This window comes from Hesperophylax consimilis, chromosome 12, assembly GCF_061612785.1.
Source record: "Hesperophylax consimilis isolate HC1 chromosome 12, BYU_Hcon_1.0, whole genome shotgun sequence".
Lineage (NCBI taxonomy): Eukaryota > Metazoa > Arthropoda > Insecta > Trichoptera > Limnephilidae > Hesperophylax > Hesperophylax consimilis.
In genome coordinates, this window is record NC_142847.1 from 13734088 (window position 1) to 13761447 (window position 27360).

General features: G+C 32.4%; 1 protein-coding gene across 1 annotated transcript in view; it reads right to left on the reverse strand.

The window, feature by feature from the left end:
• LOC149419181 (sodium-dependent nutrient amino acid transporter 1-like) overlaps positions 1 to 27360 on the reverse strand; it is an 84314-nt gene that overhangs the window by 18838 nt on the left and 38116 nt on the right. Inside the window, exons 6-9 of the mRNA XM_089637720.1 lie at positions 17169 to 17272; positions 15291 to 15477; positions 13227 to 13403; positions 2665 to 2764 (exon numbers count right to left, since the gene is read on the reverse strand). Coding sequence (XP_089493846.1) covers positions 2665 to 2764; positions 13227 to 13403; positions 15291 to 15477; positions 17169 to 17272 — 568 coding nt within the window. The remainder of the gene's footprint in view (positions 1 to 2664; positions 2765 to 13226; positions 13404 to 15290; positions 15478 to 17168; positions 17273 to 27360) is intronic.

Here is a 27360-nt window from a genome sequence, read left to right on the forward strand (position 1 = left end):
CCAAAATATGATCATAAATGCCGTTTCCAGTTTTTCCAATTTAAGGCGAATTCCCTTTGCTTCAATTCGTGGGATGGGTTTCTGTGTAGCGTCATTTTCAATCATTTTTAAAACCGTAAGTACTTCATCCCAGGAATCTCTTACACTTTGACAGGCATCTGCTCTTGCTGACCAACGTGTGAGGTTTACTCTCTTCAGCGTTTTTCGTTTTCCTATTTCATTAGCCAATTTTTTCCAACGATCGGTTGACTTCACAAAGAAAGTATATACCTCTTCCAGCAACATGAAGAAGTGACAGGCTTCTGTACAAGACTCAGCGGCCGAGGTTCCCACCAAATTTAATGAATGAGCTGCACAAGGGACGAACATGGCAAGTGGTGCTTGTTCTTGAATTTTGGCTTGTAAACCATTATAAATTCCTGACATGTTCGAGGCATTATCATATGACTGACCCCGGCAGTCTTCTAGATTTATGTTTAACTTTTCTAGCTCTAAAGTAATGGCATCAAACATATCTTGAGCCTTGTGTCCTACAGAAGGTAAGAATTTAAGAAATCTCTCACATGGCTCTCCATTATTTAAAACATATCTAATCACAAGTGTCAGTTGATCTACGTGTGCTGAATCCGGTGTAGAGTCTACAATTAAAGAAAAGTATTTCGCTTCTTTTATCTCATCACTAATGCATTTCAGTACTTTCTCAGCTATTAAGCAAATGAACTCGTCGCAGACAGTTTTTGATAGATAACTAGTAGTTCCAGATCCTTGGTTTGCATGTCTTTCAATATGCTTGGCTAAAAATGGATCAAACTCTGCTATTAATTCAAGTAGCATTATGTAATTCCCACTGTGCGGGTCACCAAATTTTTCATTACTTCCTCTGAAAGCGAGACCTCTTGATGCCAATCCTTTTATTACAGCAACGACCCTCTTTAAAATGTTCTTCCAATAAGCAAATTCCTCGTTTAGTTGGGCAGTTAGTGAAGATTGAATACAACCGTGAATCAAACCTCTAGATCTTAAAGCGAGAATACAGGACTTATGATTTGGAGAGTTTTCGTGTTGAGCTACTCGAATTTCTGCATTTTTCCAATCATTGAAACCTTGCTGGTCAAATTGGGTCCTGTTCTCAATAGATCCAAATGCCAAACAGGGTCCGCAGAATACGGAGCCTTTGTTTTCCGAATAGACAAGCCAATTCCTTTCTTTTACTTCATTATTTTTAATTTTTCTGAAAAATAGATTTTTTTGTAAATAACGGCGATGATCGGAATACATTTTCCCACTTTTTGTGAAATCACAGGACTTGTTTTGTTCGAAACCATTTCTTGCAATAATGTCTCTCGTCCAATCGTTTATTTCCCATAAGGCTGGATCTTTGTTCAGTTTTGTGGTTGATTGTATTTCAGAAGTTTTCGCGACAAGAGACACTTCTTCACAGCGTGACCTCAAATTCCTGCCACTTGTTGAAGGTATTTCACTGTCAGAAATGTCGGAATCAGAAGGACGAACAGGTTTTACTAAACATGGCTGATCTGACTGATTGAGATGATGCATACTCGTCAGCTCAATTGGAATACCAGTACCTTGATCTTCATTATTACTACTACTCCCACTCCCCGAGTTCTCTTGTGAAATACTTAATGAATCGTTGCTGTTTTCACTTTTAAAAAAAGTTTCTATTTTCCTGATTTTCTGAAAAGCATGTTGTTGTTCATCTTTTTTTAATTTTGATATCTTTCTGTACTCAGCACCACTCAGTCGCTTCCTTCCATCACTCATTTTTCGTCAGTATATGAATATGAAGTATTTCTGTTAAAAGAAAAAAATATATGTAAAACGCCGACTTTTAAAGGTTCTGGACTAGATGACGCTGTAATAAAGGTCATAGACACTCTGAATTTTAATGTTTTTTAACTTGAGTTATCTTTGTTTTTGTTAGCGAGCCGAAATCATTTAGTTAGAGTTATCTATCTAGCCCAGCAGAACCAGAATATGTAATAGTACCTATTATTTATTATTGTGTTAACATACTCACCTTTCACACCCCTGTGAACAGAAACTGGAGCGTAATCAAGAACGCACTTCCACTTAACTTAAAATTCGCCAACAAACAATGTACAAAAAGTGAAATGTATTTGGACTCGTTACAATCTGGTAGGATATCAAATCGAAGAAAATGTTGCGAGTTGCGACAAGTGCGATGTTTCCGAAATGTACACAAGTATACACACGAAACTGTCGCTTTGCACTGCCGGGCCGGCCGGATACAGTATATTATGTATTCGTACGGGCGGGTAGCGGGGGTGACTGTTACATCACCCGCCCCCGATCCGCCGCCACCCTTTACCCTTGCCGGCCGGGCAGTAGCATAAATATAAGTACCTATCTAACTAAAGTACTAGGAATTAGCGCCTTTAAAAAATGATATTTATCGTCTAATAGTTATAAAACTCTGTCTATCCACAGGGCCTTTTTTTGTTTATAATCGCATCCACGGCTTACCAAAGCGAGCGAGTGCCGCCCCCCTGAACTCTGCCGCCCCCCTGAACTCTGCCGCCCCTAGGCCGCGGCCTATAAGGCCTATTGACAAATCCAGGACTGTATTTACACCGCGATCGTAAGTACCGAAGAATGTATTTAGCACAACAAAACTTTGCTTACCGTATATCCAAAGAATGGCGACTAGCTCAGATATACCCAGTAAGTATACGATGAAAGATGCTCCGTGATGATCCACTAGGTCCAATATCCATTGTCCACCCTACAAATAAACACCAAACATTATTAATGACAGTATTTTCTCCTGGGCTCTTTTCTGAAGACGAAACAATACCCTTAAATAAAGCCAGACAACAAATGCCCTAACAAATCTCTAAAATAAAGTGGGAATCTTAATGACATAAGTGATGAGGTCGTGTAAAACAATATTCGGCGCGCGACCCGGCGTAATGGACGGACCTACGGCCGACTTTGCCATAGCAGGCCTAGAAAATCGATCTTATGTAGGTTTTCTCGTAGGTTTTTTTAAAATTATTTCTGATTAATGTATTACTAAAATCTCAAATGTTCCTAGAGGGATCCTTGGGGATGTTACAAATACTAGTCGTACTAAGTTACTAATGTATCGTATTTTATTATATGCTTTTGTTGTAACATTTAATATTTTTTCTTTTTTCATTGTATTATGTTTCCTTTATTGTTTTAATTTTGTAGAATTTATAATAACTGTGATACTCTACTATTAAACTTTGTAGTGTGTAAAAGCCCATTAGGGCGTGTAATAATAAATAAATAAATAAATAATCGTCTAGATAAATAAAAGCTGATGCTTACCGCTAATTTTTAAGTTTAATTTTTAAATCGTTTTAGGTAAAATATTTTAATGGTAAAGTCTCGTGTTTATTAATCTTAAATTTAAATAACTTACATTCGTAGGAATCCGTCTAGAAATATTTGAGATGTAAGTAACAAGTTCATCAGAAATAATTAAAATTTGTATAATTCCCGATATTGGAGTCTTATGAAAAAAAAATATTAATCTAGTTTGCAGTATCCGTCTAGAAATATTTGAGATGTTAGTAACAAGTTCATCAGAAATAATTAAAATTTGTATAATTCCCGATATTGGAGTCTTATGAAAAAAAAATATTAACCTAGTTTGCAGTACCTACGTACCGTACCATGGCTTTCGAACATCAACATCTGTGACATGTTTTTCATCCATTGTTTATGAGATTATGCATTGAAATGTGTCAGGTCAGCTTTTCCAGTATGTCACACCGTTAGTTCACTATTTCAGTCTTGTTTACAATATTCATTACTTTATTGGCAGTTTTTTTCAAAATCATTTGCATAAAGTTTATGAGATGGGTGGGTATAGGTATCTATCTGGATAAAAATAACAAAATGAAAAGAGAAAGAAATGAGAAAGTTAGTCTAAGGCGACCATTATAAACGAAAAATTGCTTGAAATAGCTATAGCTGTATTTACTGATCAAATACGACTAGCCAGGTACTTCCCAACCTTTCTCTTCTCCATCTCTATCCCCTCTATACTTCTTTCAGCTTCATAACACACTCTACTCAATAATTCTGCTGGCTTCGGGAGCAGTCGGAACTCGCGATATTCATAATAAAATTACTTATTTACATATGTTATGTACAGACTTGGTGGTACCCAATAATAGAACGCGTGTTCGGATATAATGTTTATTAACAATTTAGTACGGATTGACTACTTCTATCTTCTTAGCTGTCGGTTGGGAAAAGAGAGCGAGCAGATGCATCCATCATCTTTTATACATCGATCTGTCATCTCGCTCTTACACATTCAAAAAGCAGGCGTACCACCTAAAACCTTTCTTACAACATATAAAAATAAACGCAAAACATGATATCAAGCAGTTAAAAAACAATCCCAAATAACTCATCTCACAAAAAACACAGGCTCTCTTTTATTTAAATCTTCTCTCGTTTAATTAATAATACTCATCAAACAAGAAACTAAAACTCAAAACCTTTTTATGCCCTCTTTAGCAGCTCGACCTGACCAGCCCTTTGACACTGCGTTATGCATTCATCCAAACCATCCCCTTGCCTAGACACTTGCATTCCACCCACCCTCCCTTTGGTCCCCTGCCCCCAGTCTCCTGCCCTCAGTCCCCTGCCCTCAGCCCTCCTACCCCTAGACTTTATGAGTCTTTAATTACGACAGTCACCTGCAGTTAGAGGGCGGTTTTAACCCGTCATAAATCAAAAATCATTTCGTAATATTCAAAATTGGTATTCTTTCTCTGTTCACCATCGTAAAAAGTGTACCTTCTGATTAATTATCCTCTATTTAAAAAAAATGTGAATAAAATTTGAATAATTATGTCATTTTATTTTATTTTATGAGTTAAATGACTTGGATGACCGAACAACTTATTGATTGACATATATGTTCTTATTTTACGAGTTTCGCTTACGCCTGTGTTTCCTTGGATTAGTTAGAATGGATTTAACTTTCGTTTCATACAAGACGTGTGAGAAGAGAAGAATATGGAAGGAGGGCATGATCGTCGATTACGTACGTACGTCCTCTCTCTGGGACTACTTATAATGAGCCTGCTGCTCTGCGGAGGCTTAAGTACTGATAATTAATGTTAACAAATTAAAAATAAATGTTAATCGGCACTTTTTAATATCTTTATCCCAAAATTTATATGGGATCGAATAAACTCTCAAACGGTGAGCTCGAGAATCATAAATATCAAACAGATATCGACGCCGAAAAGGCAAAAGGGCGTAAGCGAAAATTTTGTCAAAAATTATTTATTCATTCAGTTTTGATTAGAATTTTTGGCTGATAAAAACTGTATATTTAACTAATTTTTTTAATTAATTTTTACTTACGCCCTTTAACCATTCGGCATCCATATTCATGTCTGTTTTGTTTATTTTTTTTAACCACGAGCCTTGAAAATTGAAACTGTCTCAAAATAAGACAAACTTCATTTTGGTTTTTTTCATACTTTCAAAACAAAGAGACTGCTTTTATAACGGACGTAGCCAGGTAGGTCAGTCAGTTATTCAAATAAAAAATATGTTTTCGTGTAGATAATGTTTATAGTTCGTTAATATTGGCTATTTATTACGATAGGCGGCCTCCGTGGTCAAGCTGGAGGTTGCGGGTTCAAATCCCAACATGCGCAAGTAAATTTTATTTGATTAATTTAAAATAATATATAGTTTATTTGCGGACGTGCCGGAGTATAAAATACTCTTAGAATAGCCCTGGTGTAAGGTGGAAGACCATAATTGAAAAATTGCTTAAAATAGCTTTGGCCATGTTTTGTGACTAGATGTGAATGGCCAGGTAATTCCCCACATTCCTCTTTCTCTTCTCCTTCCCCTCCCATCTACCATCAGCCTCACAAAACACCCCGATTGGGGACGCCATAGTCTCACCGGCTCCAGACGGTTGGGAGCAGTAGGAACTAACGGTTTCACATAAAATAAAATAAATAAATTATAATTTAAATTTAAAATGGATGTTTGAAAAATTATTTGTAATTCAACTGAAAACAATCCTTTTGCAGAAATAAATACCATGTGCCTCCATTGACGTATAACTATTGTGATTGATATGAGTGATAAACAAAATATACAGTATATTCAATTATTTTCATAATAAATTATGATTTATGATGGCATTATAATATTCATACCTTTTGCATTCCGCCATAAGCCTATGTTTAAATATCATCAAAATACTCTAAAGCCTTCAAATGTGACAATGGCAGGATTAATAATACCGAAATGGAAAAAGAAATTAAAAACATATTCTGTTTAATGGCTCAATGTTAAGTAAACAAAAGCTCGACCACCATTATTTATTTTCCACGAACTGCTGACGTAATGTTTTTATTTTATTTTTTATAACGAGTGATATTGTTGTCATTTGGCATTTACATGAATAAATCATTAAACAAAATATGGTTTTATTTTTCGTCAAAAAGTGTCACAATACAATAATTCAGACGGCATTTCTTTTTACTTGATGATAACTCACAAATAACATTATTTTAAAACATGTGTTTTAAAATCCTGTGGAAGCATGTCATATCTATCTAATGCAATTTCTAGGCAACTTTTGGTTCGGATCTCCTGGCGGGATGATACTAATAGTATGTATAATTTCTCAGAAAACTTTAGAATTTAACATGTATTTGTGAAAAGTCATGAAAAAATAAATAAAAATACCTTTGCTAATGCTGGAAATTGAATCAAAAACATTTGATATCATTTTCAAGGACTAATCGCAACTTGCGACAATGTATGGTGACTGGATAAATCATCACAATGATAATTCATCACATCTTTAAAAAGTTAAATAAAGTCGTGGAAAGTGATAAAACAAAAACTTTATTAACTGGGTTAAGTAGGTTAGGTTAGGTTAGGTTAGGTTTAAAAGAAAAAATTCATCGTTTCTAATAAATTTATATCACTTTTTAAAAGTGTGTTGAATTGTCATTGTGTTGATTTATCATGGAACCGATAATTCATCACATCTTTCAAAAGTTATATAAAGTCATGGAAAGTGATGAAACAAAAAAATTATTAACTGGGTTATGTAGGTTAGGTTAGGTTAAGTTTGGTTAGGTTTAAAAAAAATTTTCATCGTTTCTAATGACTTTATATCACTTTTTAAAGGTGTGTTGAATTGTCATTGTGTTGAGTTATCATGGAACCTTATTTACCATTTCAAATTTTTACTCCATTTTTACATTCATTTTTAAGTGTCTAAGTAATAACGAAAAGGTTTTCACATCCATTACAAAGCTCAAAAACTAAATCAAAAAATAAATCTAGAGAATCATAACTCAACTGAAAAGTTTAAAAGTTTCATTTTTTATATTTTAAAAATTAACTACGCAGACGGGTTGGATTGTTGGAGGGGTCTTATAATCTCACAGTGCATTCCTCCGACAGTTCATTACAAGTTCATAAAATCTACCCTCTTATTTCCCCTTACCCTTACACCCTCTGCTGCAGAAACTACCTACTCCCTACTTACTACCCCCTAGCATAGCCAGACGCGAAGGCTGGGACGGATATTATATCTTCTGGTTTATGATTTTTGTTTATTTTATACAACTACATACTTTATAAGTAAATAATATAATTTTTTTAGGCGTACGAACTTGGTCGACTATTTCACAGTTTCATAAGGTGGAAAATTATTTGAAAGAGAATCTTTTCAAATCCGGACAAACGAAAGGGTAACATTATGACAGGCTACTCATTTTTACACGTTTGAATGTATTTGAGCGCACAGATAGTTTCAAATACAGTCCTTACTTACCCCTCAAAAGTCACAAAGATGCTGGGTACGTACAGTGCTTACAAGTATATTTTTTATAGTGTAATAACATTTAGAGTAAAACCTCAAATCGTAATATTTAATCATTGAAGATAATATTAAACTAAAGACGTGAAACTGTAAAGACAGAAGTCCCAGTTGCCACTTAATTCTTTTCTCTAATTCTTTGACTCTTTCTTTTCTGTTTCACATCTTTCGTTTAAGAGTGGTTAATATTAAATGATTGAAAAACTAAAAATTATTATATATTAATGATTAAAAACAAAAACAAAAAAAATATCCTTTCACTACACCACTACTAAGGTTTCTTTAAAATAATTTATCTGAGCTTAAAATTTATCCGACAATACGATTATTTTAATTCTGTATTTGAAAGGTGTTACTTTTTTGATTTTGTAGAAACTAATTTCTCAGTTTTCTTTTTAGCAAGTCATGTTAAACCCAGTTATTCTTCGCGTAATAAATTTTTTTTAAACTTTTTGAAACATCTTTTGAAAATAACAACTTTAAGAAATCTTTTTTATTTATTATTAATTTATGAAACTTATTCTTGTTTTGGTCATGTTAGAAGAATCATATTTCGTACGCAAGACATTGATTTAAATAATAAATCATTGTTTTTGTGTAAGCTTATAAATGTTACAAAGATGATTTACAGTTTTTTGTCTGGCAAGATTTTTGCTCATAAATTTTGTCGCTCCCAAAATGAATAATGTAAAACGTTGCAGCGGTTTGGACGATAAAACCTAGGTTTTTTATTTTTATCTTTCAAAGGCAAGTTTTACATACATTTTAGCAATTTCTGTATACTTTAGTGCTATGTCTAGAATTACTATGATAACATAGGGCCAACGCTCCTAAATATACTAGAATAGAACATAAGAACAGAATTTTTTCGCAGGAACAAGAAAGACACCAATAAAATAATGTATCTGCCTAATAAATATTCTATATTTTCAGAAACACTTTTTACGGTGAGGTTGTAAGGAAGTTTTGTACTAGATTATCTAATGCTTCCATATTATTTTAAAAAGACCTGTAGCGTAGTGTATAGTCGATAACTGCGTGATAATATTTATTAAAACGATTAATTTTTTTCTTATTTACTATTTTTCTTATTTTTTTCTTACTGTGGATGCTCCCAATCTATTTTCTATTTGTGTAAGGAAGAGTGTCTTTTGCCTCGTTTATTTATTATAAAAATCTACATATTTTTCATATTGGTAAAATTTTTTACACTTGAACTTCAATATAAGAGAAAAGTCACCGTTTACATGAGATTTTTAAAAACTACCCCCATCCAAATTTTCCACCACTTAAACCAGAATGTTGATACTTCTTGATGAAATTTCGCACACTTGACGTTCAAAATAAGTGTAAAATTACCGTCTAAATCTGATTTCGATAAACTCTTTGTAAAACCTAGGCAACGCCGGGGATTAAAGCTAGTGTAATTTATTTGTATCAATAATCGGTATGGAATAAGTGAAGTGTAAAAAACCATTAATCCAGGACATAACGTTAAAATATTTTTTTTCAATTCTAACATATTTCCATTCTATTTTTTTTTTCCCTAAATCTTTAAAGTTTGCATGAGTCATTTCACCCGTATGTAGTTTTGGTACGTAAAGTTTTCGCCCATGTGATTTCCTTCCGACACCAAAGATATACAAAAAGTAATTTTAAAAAGGCATTTTGAAAGGTTAAAGCTAAGCCTGTTTTGCCGTAGGGAAGAACTGTTCTGATATTGTTTTTATGGAATATGGTCTTAAAAATAATGCTTGCAGAACCTTATTAAATGAACAGGTATAATATTTATTAACGATTTTTACTATATCCTACTTGTTTTATAACAAAAGAGAATGGACAGTGATGTAAAAAGACAAAAATTATGTGTATATTCCAACGGACTAAAAAATATTTATTTTTTAACTACTTGCGTACCTATTGAGGGCGCTTAATAATAATAATACTAACGATTTGTAGGTATAAATAACAACCTACGTACCTATTGAGGGGGTTTAATAATAAGAATAACAAAGGTGTAGTTATAAATAATAATTTGTGATATTGCATCAGTTGTTTGGTTTCCATTTTACAAAATCCACATAAACAAAATCGAAGCAATTCAAAACAAATTCCTAAAATATTTTTGTTACAATATGCGGCTTCATACTTTAAAATTGATTCACTGAGTGTACGGAGGCATCATAAGGATGCACTATTCCTGTATAAAGTAGTTAACATTAATATTCAATGCCCAGAGTTGCTAAACAAGATTCCATTCAATGTACCTACGCGTTCAACACGCTCTTGTGTCCTGTTCAAGGTTGATCAAAGCAAAACGAGCTCTAAACAGAATTCTTGTCTGAACAGACTATGCAATAATTACAATAACGTATTATCCAAGGTTGATATTTTCAGTTGCGAACTTGCCAAATACAAGAGGTCCATAAAAGAATATTTCTCTGATGGTTTGTGAATAATGTTTACGTCTCATTGTTTATATCTCTATTATGATTTGATTTATATCTACCACCTCTCTCCATGGCTATAAATGTAATGTTTTGTAAATTTTTCGTTTTATATAATCTTTTGTTTTGTATAAATTTTTTAATTCATATTCCTTTCTCACAAATTTAATTGACTTATTCCATATGATGCTGTCTCAGTAGAGGTAAAGTCACAAGGAGGAAATCCATAATTGGTTTTATTTTACTACATAATTCTTATGTACAAACTGATTAAACATAAACTGTCGATTTCCCGAAAATGAATAGATAATTAAATAATCAGTAAAAAAAACCCTACACAAAAAAATGTTAACAAATGGTATAATCCATTTTTTTGCTGAAGTAAATACGAGATGTGTTCAGTATCCACAACATGGAAAGATTTTATTACCCCCACATAAACCCTGGCAATGGATGTCTCGTAATAAGCCGTTAAATCTGTAAATCTAATGGCATTTTTAGTACAATGATCATTCGCGATAATGTGCGTACATGAACAGGATGGCGAGCCTTTTCCGTTCAGGAAATGCTACCGATAGGAGTGCCTGGGGTAGTTTAGGTGTAATCCTGTTGTGGTTATCATTTAATATTAATTATGAGGTGGTACTGTTTTCCACTGGTAAGAAAACCATCGTAAGACTTTGTCAGGGCCAAAAGGTAAAATATCCTGTTTTCCTTTTCATGTTTGACAGAAAATTTACCTTTAATATTAAATATGTTAAGCGTGGAACTGGCGGAGAAAGGATGAAAGTAAACTGGTTCTTAGATGATTTGGACGTGTGAAGCGGGTGAACGCAGAAAGGAGTATAAGTAGAATAATATAGTATGCTGCGGAAGTGAATGGTAAAAGATGTCTGGGGCGCCTGAGGAAGACATGTCATGATCAAGTGAATGAAATACTTGTGACGGGTCTGAATAACAGAAAAATTATGTAGAAGATGTTGAAAATATGTTTTGCCTACCCCTGCGGGGAAACGGCGAGATGGTTAATGCCATGATTAATTTCATAGAACAGGCACTGCCTAGTTAGAAACTAATGTTGACCAGGCCATAATGTATTCACGCCTCGACGTACGTTGTACTTTACATTTGATTACAAGTCTTGTGCACATATCCAATATCATATTATGTCTATTATTTGGTCTAAAATATTAGTTATAAGTTTTTCTGTATCAAATGTACAATAATAAAAAAATGAAGATAATAGTTAACAGGTAACAATGACCGGTCGGTGGCCGAGTTGACATCGCGCTTGGGTCCCACTTGGGCGTAGTGTGTTCAATTCCTCGGCTGGCTAAGTCCTCCATCACAACACAAGCAACATTTTCAGCTTACTGTAGTGGTAGTAGGAAAACCCGGAAATATTTGTCTTTCTTTAAAAAAAAAAAATAGTTCGATCGATAGATGATTTCATAATGTTGAAAAAATAAGGTCAAAAGTACCTACCTCAACCCTCTGGAATAAAATTATATACCTGATGCATTGATGCATTATATTTAGATGAGACATAAACCGAAAAAACAGGTTTTACTTTTTTACCTCCACCTAACTTCCAACGTTTCCAATGCTCCAACTAAAACTACCGAACCCAGTGTACGCGCACCGCTTATCGCGTTCTAATAATGGAACACGTTTCGATGTAATATTAGTGCGTAGTAGAGCCACTGATTGTATAGCGCTTTGACCTTAGGACTTTTATTTCTATTTGGGAAATCGAATATTCTGAATTTCTGAATTCAAAATAAATGTTTGTCCCAAAATTCGTAGGATTTAGGCCACTTAGTGTAGTCCACCCTGAGGCGTTGTCAGAAATCAAAGGTAGAATCAACTCCATTCCCATTTCAATGAAAATCAAATTGTACGTTTGATTATTTTATTTACTATTTTATAAATACAGAAAATGAAAACTTTAACTGTCTAACAACAAAAATTTCACGTTTTAGGACAGACTAATTGACAAGCCTAATTCGTATGAGATAATATAATTAGTATTATTATTATTATTTAAGAATATAATGCCGAAACCATTGAAGTTAATTGATTATTATAACTCTTCGAACAACAAATTGTGAACCAGACAATGTATGGAGTAATCTGCTGGAACCGAGTCACCGTGAACTTACAGAGCTACAGTTCATTTCCAATGTTATGACCCATCACTAGTTGAACAAGTACCTACTTCTCTGTCTTTTTTTGTATGTGATTGTTTTTCATTTTTCAATTTATAATAAGTAGGCATGGTATGGAGGGGGCAGCAGTGCGATAATACGTCAGCTGAATATTTACTTGGTACATAAAAGAACTTGCAAAACTAATCAGAGTGAACAATAGTGAACTACAACACTGACACAATTGCATACTGCATCTCCTCGATTTACCAATATTGAATTATTGAAATCTTTTCACAGCAATTTTTTACAACTATAATATATTTAAACATTGTTTTCAGTGTCCCTAGTTATGTTTAAGCCGCATTATATCCACACATGTATTAAAAAGTAATCCAAACTAATCTTCTTAGTTACATATAGAATTAAAACTGAGGAAAAATTTACTGATTGCTAAATAATTATTCATATTTTTGCTAGCAAATTTGTCCTATCATAGAGAAAGCGTTTATTTTCTAAACTATGTGTTTTGATTACAATATTGTTCACATTGCACAACTTTAACCTGCAAAGAAGTTAAGAAATTCATATGGTCTGACGGTGGTTGAGGTATATGGGGATTGGTGGTGATACAATAAATGAATGGTTAATTGTTTCACTTGTTATAAACAATAAAATAAAAAGAGAAGATTAGTTTTCTGAAAGCAGCATAGTAAATAACAAAAAAATATGTCTTACCGGAGTAATATACACTATTCCTACGCTGAATCCGAAGACAGCCACCATCGTCGCAGCCACCCACCCCTTCAGTTTAGGATACTTGTCACGGAACACGGTGATTACACAGGAGGCCATAGCTACGTTCGATCCCACGCCGAGGACGTACAACATAAAGAAGAAGAGGAAAGAAAACACCTGGAAGATGAAAAATTATAACAATAATTAGTAATCTCATGAAATTTACTATAACTCCACCATTAGAAAAATATAATTAATTAAAATATATTTTAATTAATTATATTTTTAAAATTTAATTAAAATATATTTTAATTAATTATATTTTTAAAATTTAATTAAAATATATTTTAATTAATTATATTTTTAAAATTTAATTAAAATATATTTTAATTAATTATATTTTCAAAATTTTATTAAAATATATTTTAATTAATTATATTTTTTTAAATTTAATTAAAATATATTTTTATTAATTATATTTTTAAATTTTAATTAAAATATATTTTAATTAATTATATTTTTTAAATTTAATTAAAATATATTTTAATTAATTATATTTTTTTAAATTTATTTTAATATATTTTCTTCCTATAGAAAACATTAACTTCACCTCAATGTTGAAAGTCATGGGCCTTGCCACATTAAAAGATAGAAGAATATGTTCTGATCTCTTTTTTCTTTATAAAATTGTTAATAACATGTTTGACTCCCCTGAACTCCTTAGGCTGATTGACTTTCATGTGCCTAGTAGAACGGTTCGTCAGAAGGTACCTTACCATTGTAACATTGCAGGTACCAAAGCAGAAATAAATTCAGTAATGAACCGACTGCACAGTGCAAGGAATAAATATCACATGAACACCAACGGTACTGAATGTCTATCAGCCTATAAAAATATTTTTATCAAATCTGTATGTCTATCTTGATAGCTTTGTAATGTTTATAAATTTTCAATGTATCCAAATTTATAGAAATGTGCATCCTATAGTTTACTCGGTTTGTTGCTTTAAGTTAATATTTCTATATTTGGTACATATTTTATTGTTATATCTTTTTTACTCTTTGATTATATCAAATGTATTTTAATTGTATCATATGTAAAAGCCCTAATTGGGCGTAAACAAATAAATTACCGTCCTACTTTTAACCGTAAACTTCATTATTTAAATAGTCTGATCACTCTGTTTATTTTATATGCTTGCCGTAAAACACACAACTCAAAAGAAACGAAGAGTATCAACAACAATCGCCACCATTTGCAAATTGGTCTTGCTCGATGGTACTGACTTGATCACGTGATAAATCAAAATCAGTATCGTAGTCGGCCTTGTCAATCATTCTAGTTTCGTCGATAATTTCCGTTCCTGCCGTTCTAGCCTTTCCTGTACCTAATCCGGATAGTTACAGTTTTTTTATATTAAATTGAATAACACATGTTTAAAAGCGCCGAGCAGAGGGAATGATAATTGAATTACATAAGGCTCCTATCAGCTGGTATTGAATGTTGCTACTTAACACGACAATAGGCATTACTAATTACAACATAAGTTACATCATCACAGTTATAGGCAGTAAGTTATGGTAGAAAGAATGAGTTCGCTATTGCTAAAACCTTAGAACCCTCTAAACAAATCCAATTACATTTCACAAAATTTACAATTAAGTAATAACAACAACATTACATTTATTATTAGTCGGGCCAAAGCATTTTTTTTTGTTCATTGTCACTGAGGTTAAACAGAAAAATGTCTACCTCCTAAAAATGCTGGTTTAATAGTGACATCCTCCCCAAAGTTATGACCATTGGTAGGTTGGTCCTGCTTCTTGTAAAAATAAATAGCTAGTGCTCCCTTGCACCGCTAACGGCAAATCTGTTCATTGAGCAGCCCAAGTGCTACTAACACCATTGCAACTTTTCTCCTAACGTCTAGTTCTAGTTCTAACATTACAGCAAGAAAATCCGAAGGGAAGAACAGAGGGTGATACCCAATCTCTCGCAAGTAAAGGTATCGCATAAAAAAATTCCACCTTTCTACATCATTTGAGTGTAAATAAATGACCTACCTGAGGCACAGACTCGAACTTGCTGATAGCATCAGGGTAGGAGATAAAGGCTAACTCAGTGCCGCCCTGGACAACGTCTTCCACGGGCACCCCTGTCTCCAGAGCCAAGTTTCCGAGGATACCGAAGATGGTGAAACCAGCGATGAGACTCGTGAGGGTATCTAGATATGTCACTATCATGGCGTCACTGGAATGACAAAATGAAAAAAATGAACATTAGTAGGTACCTTCATTTTAGCTTCTATAGAAACGAAGGAAGTTATAGGCTTTGACCAAACTGCACGAATTATGAGACAAATTCAAATGACTAATTAAATATCAACCATTACCTTCGTAAAATAATTAAAATTATGGAAGCACAATTATTTAGATATTTTTTTTTATTTATTAACGCCCTTTTTGGGGCTTTTACATGAGAATATTAAGAAATATACATTATTTTTTGTACATAACTGAATTGCTTTATTGACAACATTTTATATTTATTTAAAGATAAATTGAAGATGTCCACTGACTTGGTAGAATTGTTTCCCTCCATTAGTTTTCTGGGCAAATAGGAATACATATGGTAGTTAGTCCCAGATTTTTTGCACTGAAATAAATCCTGACTTCTAGTATTACGTTATGGAATCTGAAAGCTTATCAATTCCAGCAATACCGGACTATCAACTAAATCATTTAGAATTTTATATAGAAATACCAAGTCAGTGAAAATTCTTCTGTCTGAAAATTTGAGAATTTCATATAATTTGAGTGTTGTAGTTCTGCATAATTGCTGGAATACCTATTTTAAAATATATAAAACGTAATAATTTCTTTTGTATTCTTTCAACAGCTTGTATTCTGTCTTGTTCCAGACAGGAGAATTATTTGTAAACTTACAAATATATGTACTAACGCTATTATTTTATTTAAGTGCATAAAAATAATGGAAAAATATAAAAAGTTTAAAAATAAATAATGTGTATGTAGAATCAAAGGCACGAAGGCGAGATTGGCAGTAGTAGGTATCGGTGAACGATGCTGGCGATATCACAGATTCATGGTTCAGTCTACATGGAGGTCTAGCACAGACGATCGATAAAGCTTTATATCAATACAATATTGATGGAATCCGTTGTCTATGGTCAGTTAGCGATATTTGCAAGAACGGTCAGTTAAATATGATTCCGACAGTCGGTAGATGAAGACCGTTGCTTTTAACGCGACTTCCAAGGTAACTTAGGATAAGCTGTCGATATGCACATTTTTTGGATAATTTCGTTCGTTATGCAAAATAAATAGTTTATTAATGAATAGAGCTAAACTAACAAAGCTCTTAGAATTGAAGGAAATCATATACTCGATCTATAGTCTTAACTGATTCATCTAAGACGCGATCATATATTCAGTTCCAGCCTGGAGAAACAAAAGTTGTTAGTTATGGCTAAAGGCCTATTATCTTCCTTTTTGGTATCAAAAAGAACATGTGGACTGCCAATGTATACTATACTTATTATTTAGATTCGATATTGTCAATTTAAGTATTTTTTTAACTTTTACGTAGCCGTCTAACGTCTAGGATTGTCAGTTCATAGAAAATACCTCTAGTGTTGTCAGCGTATGTAGTATGTTCTAATTTATTGCATAATCAGTATCGGTCTGGCTATCAACAGCGCGACCGTGCTCGGAAAATTGTTATAAAATCATCGGTAGTTACGCTTATCGATCCGATATTGTAAAGTTATCGATTTCACTGTGCTACACCCCATGTTATACCTTCCTGGTTTCAAGGTATTTACCCGAAATTCTATTGTACCCGAAAATGTTATATCGTATTAAAGTACAAAAATATTATTTGATCGGGGGGATTACTTGTTGAAGATGACCTCGACTTACCGATAAACATTGTGCCTGAAGTTGTTGTAGGAAGAGTACATAACGACATTGCCGAAACAAACGGAAAGCGAGAAGAAACATTGGGTAACTGCGGCATACCACACCTAGAAATAAGAAAAAAGGTTTAATACGATGAAATACCCCAATTACCGCTTTACAATGTTCAATTCTTATTCAATTAATAACTCATTCATTTCATATTCTCATATACTCATCATTGTAACATTGCAGGTACCAAAGCAGAAATAAATTCAGTAATGAACCGACTACACAGTGCAGGGAATAAATATTGCGTAAACACTAACCGTACTGAATGTCTATCAGCCTATAAACACATTATTATTAAATCTGTATGTCAAATATGAACTTGGCAAACATTAAACGGAGTATGTGCGAACTATTTCTACTACTCTACAAAATACGTTTAAATAAATAAATATTATAATACTTAGTTTAATATTATAGTACTTAACTTAATATTATAGTACTTTGTTTAATATTATAATACTTAACTTAATATTGTAATACTTAGTTTAATATTATAATGCTTGGTTTAATATTGTGATACTTAATTTTGTGATACTTGGTTTAATATTAAAATACTTAACTAAATGTTTTTCTATTAGACTTTTTGTCGATTCTTATCCTAATCTTGCGTAATAGATATTGTTAATTAGAGTTACATAGTTTATAGGCTAATGTGAACAACAATTTCATCCTTTTTTATTCAATTGATTTGGAGGATATTGGCAGATCATATATTTTTATTTCATTTACTTAAATTTCATGTTACCTAAGTTTCGTAAACTCTTGTTTCATGTTACCTATATTTTGTTAACCTATGCATTGTTAAATCTTATATTTTATGTAATCTGTATATTCTTATATATTATGTAAACTCTTTACTGTTATTGTATTTAAAAAACATAATTGCATTGTATGTAAAAGCCCTATGAGCGTTTAAATGAAATAAATAAATAAAAAAATATTCAAATTCAAATCAATTTCTTCGAGATTCACAAACTATTGAATATTTTCACCAACAAACAATTATAATAGGTTTTGTTTTTTAAATACATTTACTTGAATTTCGATTTTGTTTTCTTGATTGATTGAATGAATGAGGTGGAATCTTGGAAGTGGAAACTAACCCACTTCCCGACATCCGATCGAGCTGATACTCGGCAAATAGATTCGTAGCACTCATGCACATGCAAACACTTTTTTATGAAATTCGATAACTTTACATTTAATAAATAAAAAATTACAGCAGTTAATATACGAAATAAATGTCGGTACTATCCAATTAAAATTTGGCCTTGGTGTTAGCCTCGTTGACTCCTATCCCTGAAGAGGAAGATTCTAACGTCAGTAAAACAAAAACAAAAAATTATGTATATCTTTTACTAAAAACAGACGTGTTACTAAGGTTGATTTTTTTAAATATTATTAATCTTCTAAAATAAGCTCCATGGTGAATGTGCTCTAAAACACAAACTTAAACATAGTTTACTGCTAACATTTTTATTATTTCTTTTCAAAATTAAGAATATTGTCTATTTTAATACTTTTGTTGGAAATTCACAGTAGGGGTAGATCGTCAAATTAAATATGAAGATTTATTTCAAATGCGTCATAGCATGATTTGAGTTTGATAAATTAATGTTACGCCACGTTCCTTTAATAAGCCCTTGATCCACAAACCTTGAACGCTCAATTATTGTATTACGTACCAAAACAGTTTTGTTACGCTGTTGGAAATTATTACAGCAATATTATCATGAATCAACAAGCCAATCTGCAAAATTCACACTCAGCTTAAAGTCTAAAAGTTGATCACTCAGTTCATAAACGAATATTTCTGCTTTACAGTCGAAAAATAATAACGTTTTTTGATTACTTCTTTTGATACTTATTACGGAAAACCTTAAAAAGAGAAACTGTAAAGAACTGATGACAAAACCCATCTTAAAGTACTTAACACGAACAGTTAGAACGAATCGATAAAGTTTCGTATTTTGCTATTTTGTTCGCTATTTACTCGCGTGGTAAACTGCACACTCCTGAAACTTTTTCCACAAGGACCATAAATCCTAATGGATTTATCTAACTTTTCTATAAATAACATGTCTTAAAAATAAGCACCAAATTAATTATCTGTATTCACCGAATTATATAGGTATGTAATAATAAAAAGTGGGTGTGTCAAGCCTACGCAAGACAGAAGTGAAACTTCTAGTATTCCTCTCTCTCTATTTTCATTTCATCATCTCTATTTTCTCTCTTAGGTTAGTTTGAAAATTAGAGGTTAAATAATTCAACGACGAAGCATGGATTTGCTTTTTCTAATATTTTCTTATAGATGAATGACGTTCGATTAATGTATAGTTCCAAAAATTTTCAATTTATTCACAAGTATACAATATTACATAAATAACAATATTACAATTAAAAATTACAAAGAAATTACAATGACAATGATGTGTTCATCACCTCTATCTCGTCACTACTCATTTTTAACACTGAAATTCTGTACCAAACCGTATGAACCACAATCAATTACGTATTTCACTCGTATTACACTCACGACGCAGTATACTAACCAAGCAGCTGATGCTTGGCGTGGCGCAGTTCGCTGGTGTCTGAGAGAGAGGAAAGAAGAGAAGAGAGAGAACGTTCGTGAGCGGCTCCCCCACCTCAACAAGCGCATATGGTGAGAGAGGGACAGTGAACGGTGAGCGGTGGTGGGGGTACCCGCATTTTCGTGTCGATCCTGACTCGGTTTTACTCCGTCCCCGAAAATCCATTACGCGCCTAAAGAAGTTTCACTTCAATAATACTTTTTTTAATAATAACTAGTGACCTACAACTAGCAACTTACGACCATTGATGTATTATATTTAGATGAGACATGAAGCGAAAAATTAGGTTCAGTTTTTTTTACCTCCAACTGACCTCCAACTCTCCCAACGCTCTTACTAAAACTACCAAATTCGGTCTACGCTCACCGCTTATCGTGTTCTAATAGTGGAACAAGTTTCGACGAATTATTAGTACGCAGTAGCGCCTCTAATTGTAGCTCTATGCTTGCGACTGACGCTTAAACTAGTGACTTATGTCTAAAGCTGGGTCCAGACATGTTCTTTTCTCCGTACCGTACCTCCGTTTCGTACCAGCGTCGCGATCAAGAACGCTAGTTTGGACGTCCGTTCGGTACGGTACGGTGGTACGGCGTCTCGATACGGATAGAGGTACGCTCCGATCCATCCGTCTGGACCCAGCTTAAGACTAAATTCTAGTGACTTTCGACTAAGGCTCATAACTACTTACTTAAAAATACTCACTTACATATTTGTCTTACATTTACGAGTAGTGACTTACTACGATTAAGAATAACAACACACTTAAAACTAGTAACTTAATGACATACATATTTACAACTGTTGCTTAAAGTTAAAGACTTATAGTTGTATCATTACGAACCCATCTTTGATATTATTTATTATGAAAAAATTCGTGTCATCTTAAAACGCAGAACACCAGGAAATTTTGCGAATTATGACATCGTGAAATTAGCTCACTTATTATGTTTGGTTTTTTCAAGTCAACGACACTATTTTCAGAAATTATTTAAGAAAAGAATTATCGCAACCAAAAGAATTATCGTTATTAATTTGTCAACTGTTGATGGTACACCGGTGTTATTCATACACAAATTGATGATTTTTTTAACCCTTAAATGCATACTGTTGCAAAACACCAACATACCGTTCAAACCACCTTTAACTCTTTGGTGTATACTTAATGCATGCCGTTTTAGAATTATTAAGTTCGTTGTAATATATTTTATAGAGTGGGCATCACCTTTTTTTTCTTTCGCGAATGTCAAATGTCACTTTTTCTTAACAAAGTGAAGATTCTCGAAAATTGGTTGGAGGTTAGAATTACAGTTTTGTTTTGCTATTATTATTTTGATTTTCTTAGGTAAGTAGATACAATAATACAATACTTATATGTAATAACTCGTATTTTTCCGGTACACTTATTAGTTTTGAGAAATTGTTTTGGGTTTTTTATTTTTTTTTCATAGGTAAATTGTTCATATTAATTTCTTTTAAATACATGGTGTTTTAAATCTGCAACAATTGTTTTTTCAATCAAATATCATTAAAAAATTATTTTAAAAAAAATTCTTTATATTTCCTTGCATACGCATGTAAATATCTACAAAATATTCTTTTTTCCAGAAAAATAAATAAATCATGCATTAAGGCGATTTGAACTCTTACGTACTAATGAATTGTATAAAAAATAATTTTATGAATGGCTTGCGCAATATATTGCTTTATAAAATACTTTTTAATTTATGTTTGCAACTTCTCTGGCGGCTTTTGAATTAATTTTCTACGATTTTTCGGACTTCATCACAATTTTCGGACAGCGTTATATTGTCCATCATGAGGGCAGAGTGTGTGGTTAAGTGTGTGTTTATGCATTTTATTATTATTGTTTTATTTAAATAAATAAAATGTATTTCGATGTCATATCGTGATATGCTCGCCAATCCTCTTAGGGTAAGTATTTAATTAAAATAATTTAAATAAATGTGCTTGATGTGTGTCAAGTGCCGGACACCAAGAACTATAAGCTTAGCCAGTAGCCTTGTCGCCTCTGTTAATATTAATGGGGTATTTCTGAATCTCAATTTCTTAAATAATTACGCGTAAATATAATTAACCCAAAAATTAATCATGATAACTATGAAGCTATAAAAATAGATTTAAGTGTTAAAAAAATTTACTAGACTTTTGTTCTTTCGTTCCATGTTATGGAATCAGAAACAGTGTATGATTTTAAACACTGACATTCCAAAATATGTGCATATTTAAAATTAAGTGATATGATTTTCGACTAGCAGTCGGACGGTCAGATTTCGGTTTTCAGAATGATAATCAAGTTCGTACCCTTTTTATATGCGTGTTATGCTTATTATATACTCGTAGATCTGCACTTCAAATCTTATGATTTGTATAAAATACATTTTGATATTTATTTATGTTATTCGCACATATGAACTTTACAGAAATATAAATTTAAGTGGATTATGATCATAAAGGTAGTGGAATTTATTTAGAAGAAGTCCATAATAATATACTTCATAAATAAACATTAATGTTAGATTTTATTAATATTTTATATGTGTTAAAGAAATTATAAAATAGAACACATACAAAAGAATAATAAAAGCTACCATCAGAATTTACTATTCAATTATGTTATTATAGCCTTCTTGTAACTAAATTTTGTGCAGTTGAACACTGATTCTTAGAAATAATGCCAATCACATGCAAGATACAAGCGAGTGTCTGAATGATATTGTTCTTTATTTTTTTTTCTAAATTGATGATTATTTATATTTTTTATATGGAAGATAATAAGACTTAGTAAATCAGGGCTGTCTATATATATATAGATTGGATAATTTGTGTAGCGCCGTTTTTGTAAGGACACTGTTATTGCCCTTACAAAACGGCGCTATAATGATATAAATATAATATCATTTAGTGTAGAAGCAAGAAATATTAAATATATTAAAGAAATTTCCTCCCAGTTCATTCATTTTTTCCGGATAACCTCAGATCAAAGATGGTCTTTGTCTCTGGAAAAAAGGACTTAAAACCTTTGTTCCCCTTTATCTACGTTCACCGAAGCTATTATGAATCCAATGCATTTAGTTGTGAGTCTTCCTGATGTTACATACTACTATGTTAACATGATACCATGTGGTATACGAATTATCTAGCATTAGTTTTACTATTTAGTTAGTTACGGAAAACATTTTATAATATAGATAGTAACCGAGCTGGTACATTATTATGTTGAAGGTATAAACTGCGCACAATCTCCTCGGCTAAAAACTAATCTCCCATCTCATTACGGAGGCTGTGGTCGAGGGGTAAAGCTCTCGACTAGCAAGCCGAAGGTCGCGGTTTCAAATCCTGACGTAGGAAAGTAAATTTTATTTGATTAATTTGTGATATTACACAATTTATTCATTCAAAATAATATATAGTGTTTTTGCGGCAAGTTCCAGAGTGGAAGTCACTCTCAGGTGTAAGACCACCATTCAGAATTTAAATGTTGCTTTAAATGGCTTTAGCTGTGTTTGGTGACAAAGATCTGAATAGCTAGATACTCCCCTACCTTCCTCTTCCCCATCTCCTTCCCCTCCCCAATACCTTCAGCCTCACAACAAACCACAATTGGGGATGCCATAGTTTCTTTGGCAGAATTGGGAGCAGTTGGGACTCTAGTGCGGTATTCAAATAAAAAATAAAATAAAATTCTCTGTACATATTACGATAAATAGCGTGATCTAACAGAATTAAAAAAAAACTGATGTAGTCAATTTCCAACTTTTAACTCGCAAGCCCAAGACTTGATAATAAAATTTTTTATCGGTCGAAATAATTTGAAAATATTTTATCAATTTGACCAGAAGTGGGAAAAATATATTACTTCGTTATTAAAAAGAATTATTTCAGTGGTGTGTCTCTGTGTAACTCCGGTTCAAAATATGCGTGAAGAAAATGAAGATAATATTGGTAGCTCTCAGTCGAAATTTAAACAGTTAAAATGACATAAGTTTATATGGTCAAATTAGCTCAGTGGTCAGAGCACTTCCTGGGTGCAACTTCAAGATGCGACTGAATCTTTTTCTGCTTCACATTTTCTGTTTGAGAGTAGTTAATATTGTCTTCAATGATTAGAAATAATAAGTTTCTGAAATGTCAATATTTGCATGATGTTTCGTGTAACTCCATAGATAATAGAAAAAAAGGAGATATGGCATGTAATCGTGCTGACTGTCGCCGGGCTACAACTAAACTGCACGGACTATCAAAGCCGCTATGCGCTATACGTTTGATGTGTAGCTAGAAACGAAGGCGGGTCGCCGCAGTGTGTGGATGTGATTTGTGGCAGCATCTCTGTTGTCTACACTCAATTATAACGGTCCATGACCCATCTCATTTGTTTCTAAGACCTAAATAAATTTCTCAAAAAAAATAAAAGTCCATTATTATTTAATACAATTCAGTTAGACAAAAGAGTAAAGTGATTGTCACTTTCGCAATAGTTAGTTAATACCACAAGGGTCTATGTCACAGTTCTCAAACTAGAATGTCTATTCTCTCTAGAAGTGTCTATTCCACGATTCTAAAAACAGAAGTATCCAACTCAGGTAGCCTGTTGTGGGGGAGGGGGTCCCACGGGGGAGAATCCTCGTTCACGACCTCAGACAGGAGACGTTTGTGACGTCAGAGCGGCTTGACGTATCTAGGCCTGGCAATTATAGTACACTAGGTGAAGTAGAGGTTAGTATTGATTGAAAATACCAACCCTTAAATTTATATAAACATCGCTTAAGGCGAAACTTAATGCTAAATCACTATTTTGATTAATCTTCGTAACAAATTGGTGTACATTATAAATACCTAGAAATATGTTCTAGATAAATTGAAGGTTTTTCTATCGTTTCGCTTGAGTAGAATACAAATAAAAAAATTAATTATTCAATAAAAAATATAAATGTAAATTATTCAAAAAAAAAAAAAATTAAATAGAAATATATGAACGCGTACAGGAAACAACTTTTAAAATAAACAATATTGTAGCTAACACTGTCTGTGACAGTTTCACTTGACTAACTTTTTTTCTTTCTTATAAAATTATTTACAAAATAAATAAAAACCAGTTTTGTGCTTGATATCGAACGTTCCTAGATTCCGTTTGTCAAGCGATTTTAATGCCTATTACCTACAATATAAGGTATACCAAGAACATCCACATTTATGGATTTTAGTTTACTCTTTAATTTAAAGCTAGTAGTTCTGTGAATAGTAGACCTCGCATCCAAAAAAGTGTGTTTCTAGTTTTCTCTTTTTTTAATAAATCCAAACTAAAATTTCCTCCGAAATCACAAGGTTCGTAAGTAGATACTTAATACCTGACTAAACCATAAATCGACAGTCCCTAAAAAACACTGTCGGCTGTGCAAATTTGTAGTTTTGTGGTAGAGCTGTTTGAAGTTTCATTTCTGCATTTTTACTGTTTGTGAGATCAATAAATATAGTGTAGTTTCATATTTTGCATCAACCTCTATTTATTTAATTGGAGAAATACATAATCAAAAACAGTAAAATTGCAGAAACGAAACATTAAGCAGCTCTAATGTAAAACTACATATTTGCACATCCGACATTGTTCTTCTGGACCGTCGAAACATTTTACGTTATATTTTTTATGAGTAATTTATGAAAAAAAAATTTTAAATTACAGAATAAATCATAATATTCATCTTATTTAACATGATACTAAACAATGATATTTTCTAGTTTTTTTATTCTCAATTTTTTTTTTAATTATGACAATGAAGTTATTTTTATTATATTGTTAACAAATAAATTTTCAAAAACGTTTTAAAATGTGCCATCTTTGATTTGCTGCCAAAACCAGATGTTCGTTTTGTTGGTTTAGGTCGTCTTGCCAGCCAGTGGCGTTTTCTACATCATAATGAAGTTTGTGCAGAATGAGCGGTTTTAGATCGTTTACAAAATTATAATTATTAATGAAAATATTAGAATAACACATTTTTAGTACAAAGAATCAGAATCAGAAAAAAAACTTTAAACCTTTCACATATTACTAACGGTATTCATAATTTGTGAAAATACCAACATTTCCAACATTCACAACATGACATCATAAAAGCAGAGTGTTTCAGCTTCAAAGCAAAATGGAATACACGTTCATATCCCTAGTCCCATTGGACTTTTCACTTGAAAACATCGGACACCATAACACACAGCGACATCGTAGCTTAGTACAATCATTTTGTTGGGAAATACCAAGCGGAAAAGTGCATTTTCTAGCTCGAGCTCTCTGTAGACACAATTCGCTTGTCCTTTTATGAAACTCGAGCAAGTCTTCGAGATGATGGTGGAATATGATTTTATATGCTGGTACTGTGGTGGCATGTCGTTTAAGACGTAGAGTCACAGCGATTACGATTTTTTATAACAGGGGATGCATTCTTCACCTTCTTTTAACTTCCTAGTACTTTGTTTTTCTTATTCTTAAAAACTCTAGAAAGAAAATGTACGTTTTTCTTTCTTTATTGGGTAAAGCTTAAAGCCAAATTATTCTTTTCCTCGTTTGACAATTTATTATTATATCTGCAATTTGAAATTTAAAATATATTGAATCTGAATTAATAACAATTAACCTACAATTGTATGGCATTTTCCCACTTCACCCGCATTTACAGAAAAAAACGTTCATTGAAGAAAATTTCTCTCTTTTATTTGAATTGATTTTTCTAAGCTTCTTTTTCTAGCTGTAAATAATTGCAATTTTCTGCTTAAATATGAAAAAAAATTGTTTGCTTGAAGTATCGATCATAAATTGCTGAAAAATTCTGAATTGAAATGTCACAAGTTGGATATTTAATACGCCTGCATGTACTGGCAGATAAAAATAATATATTAAAAAAAATAACGAAAGGACTAAAGTGGGAGAATCCTGGTATGGAAACTACTATAAAAAACAGAATATGGATGTATCTTCCAACGTACAAATTTTTACGCGTTTGTTCAATTTTCAGACCAACGACCATTGGCTCAATTCGCTTAGATAATTTCCCTTAAGAATTCGCGATATTTATTGTAAGCACTTTATTTTTCTTTATTATATTAAATTTGCAGTTTTATACAGATGGGATTCACATATTGCATATGCAAAATTGTTTTAATTATTATTAAACTTGAGTATAATGTTTTTTTACTGGGCATAGTTAGTGTTATGATCCACTGGGAAACCCTAAAAGATAAATAATTGGTACATATTTTCAACAAATTATTCTTTTTTTACTGTAATTATTGTAAAATTGCACATCTCGATACAGGAATGCTCTAGAGAGCAGGTTACGTTTATCTAGTTGAGTGCAATTTAAAAAATAAAATAAATAAACGCATTTATTTTCCTGCTAAAAAAATACAATAAATTAATTTGAGTCCATTCGAAGACATTGAGGTGTTACACAGAACTATGGAAATATAGTAAAATGTAATAGAACTGTAGAATATCTCAGTAATGAATTACTGACTTCATAAATGTTATTTGTATCATCTGA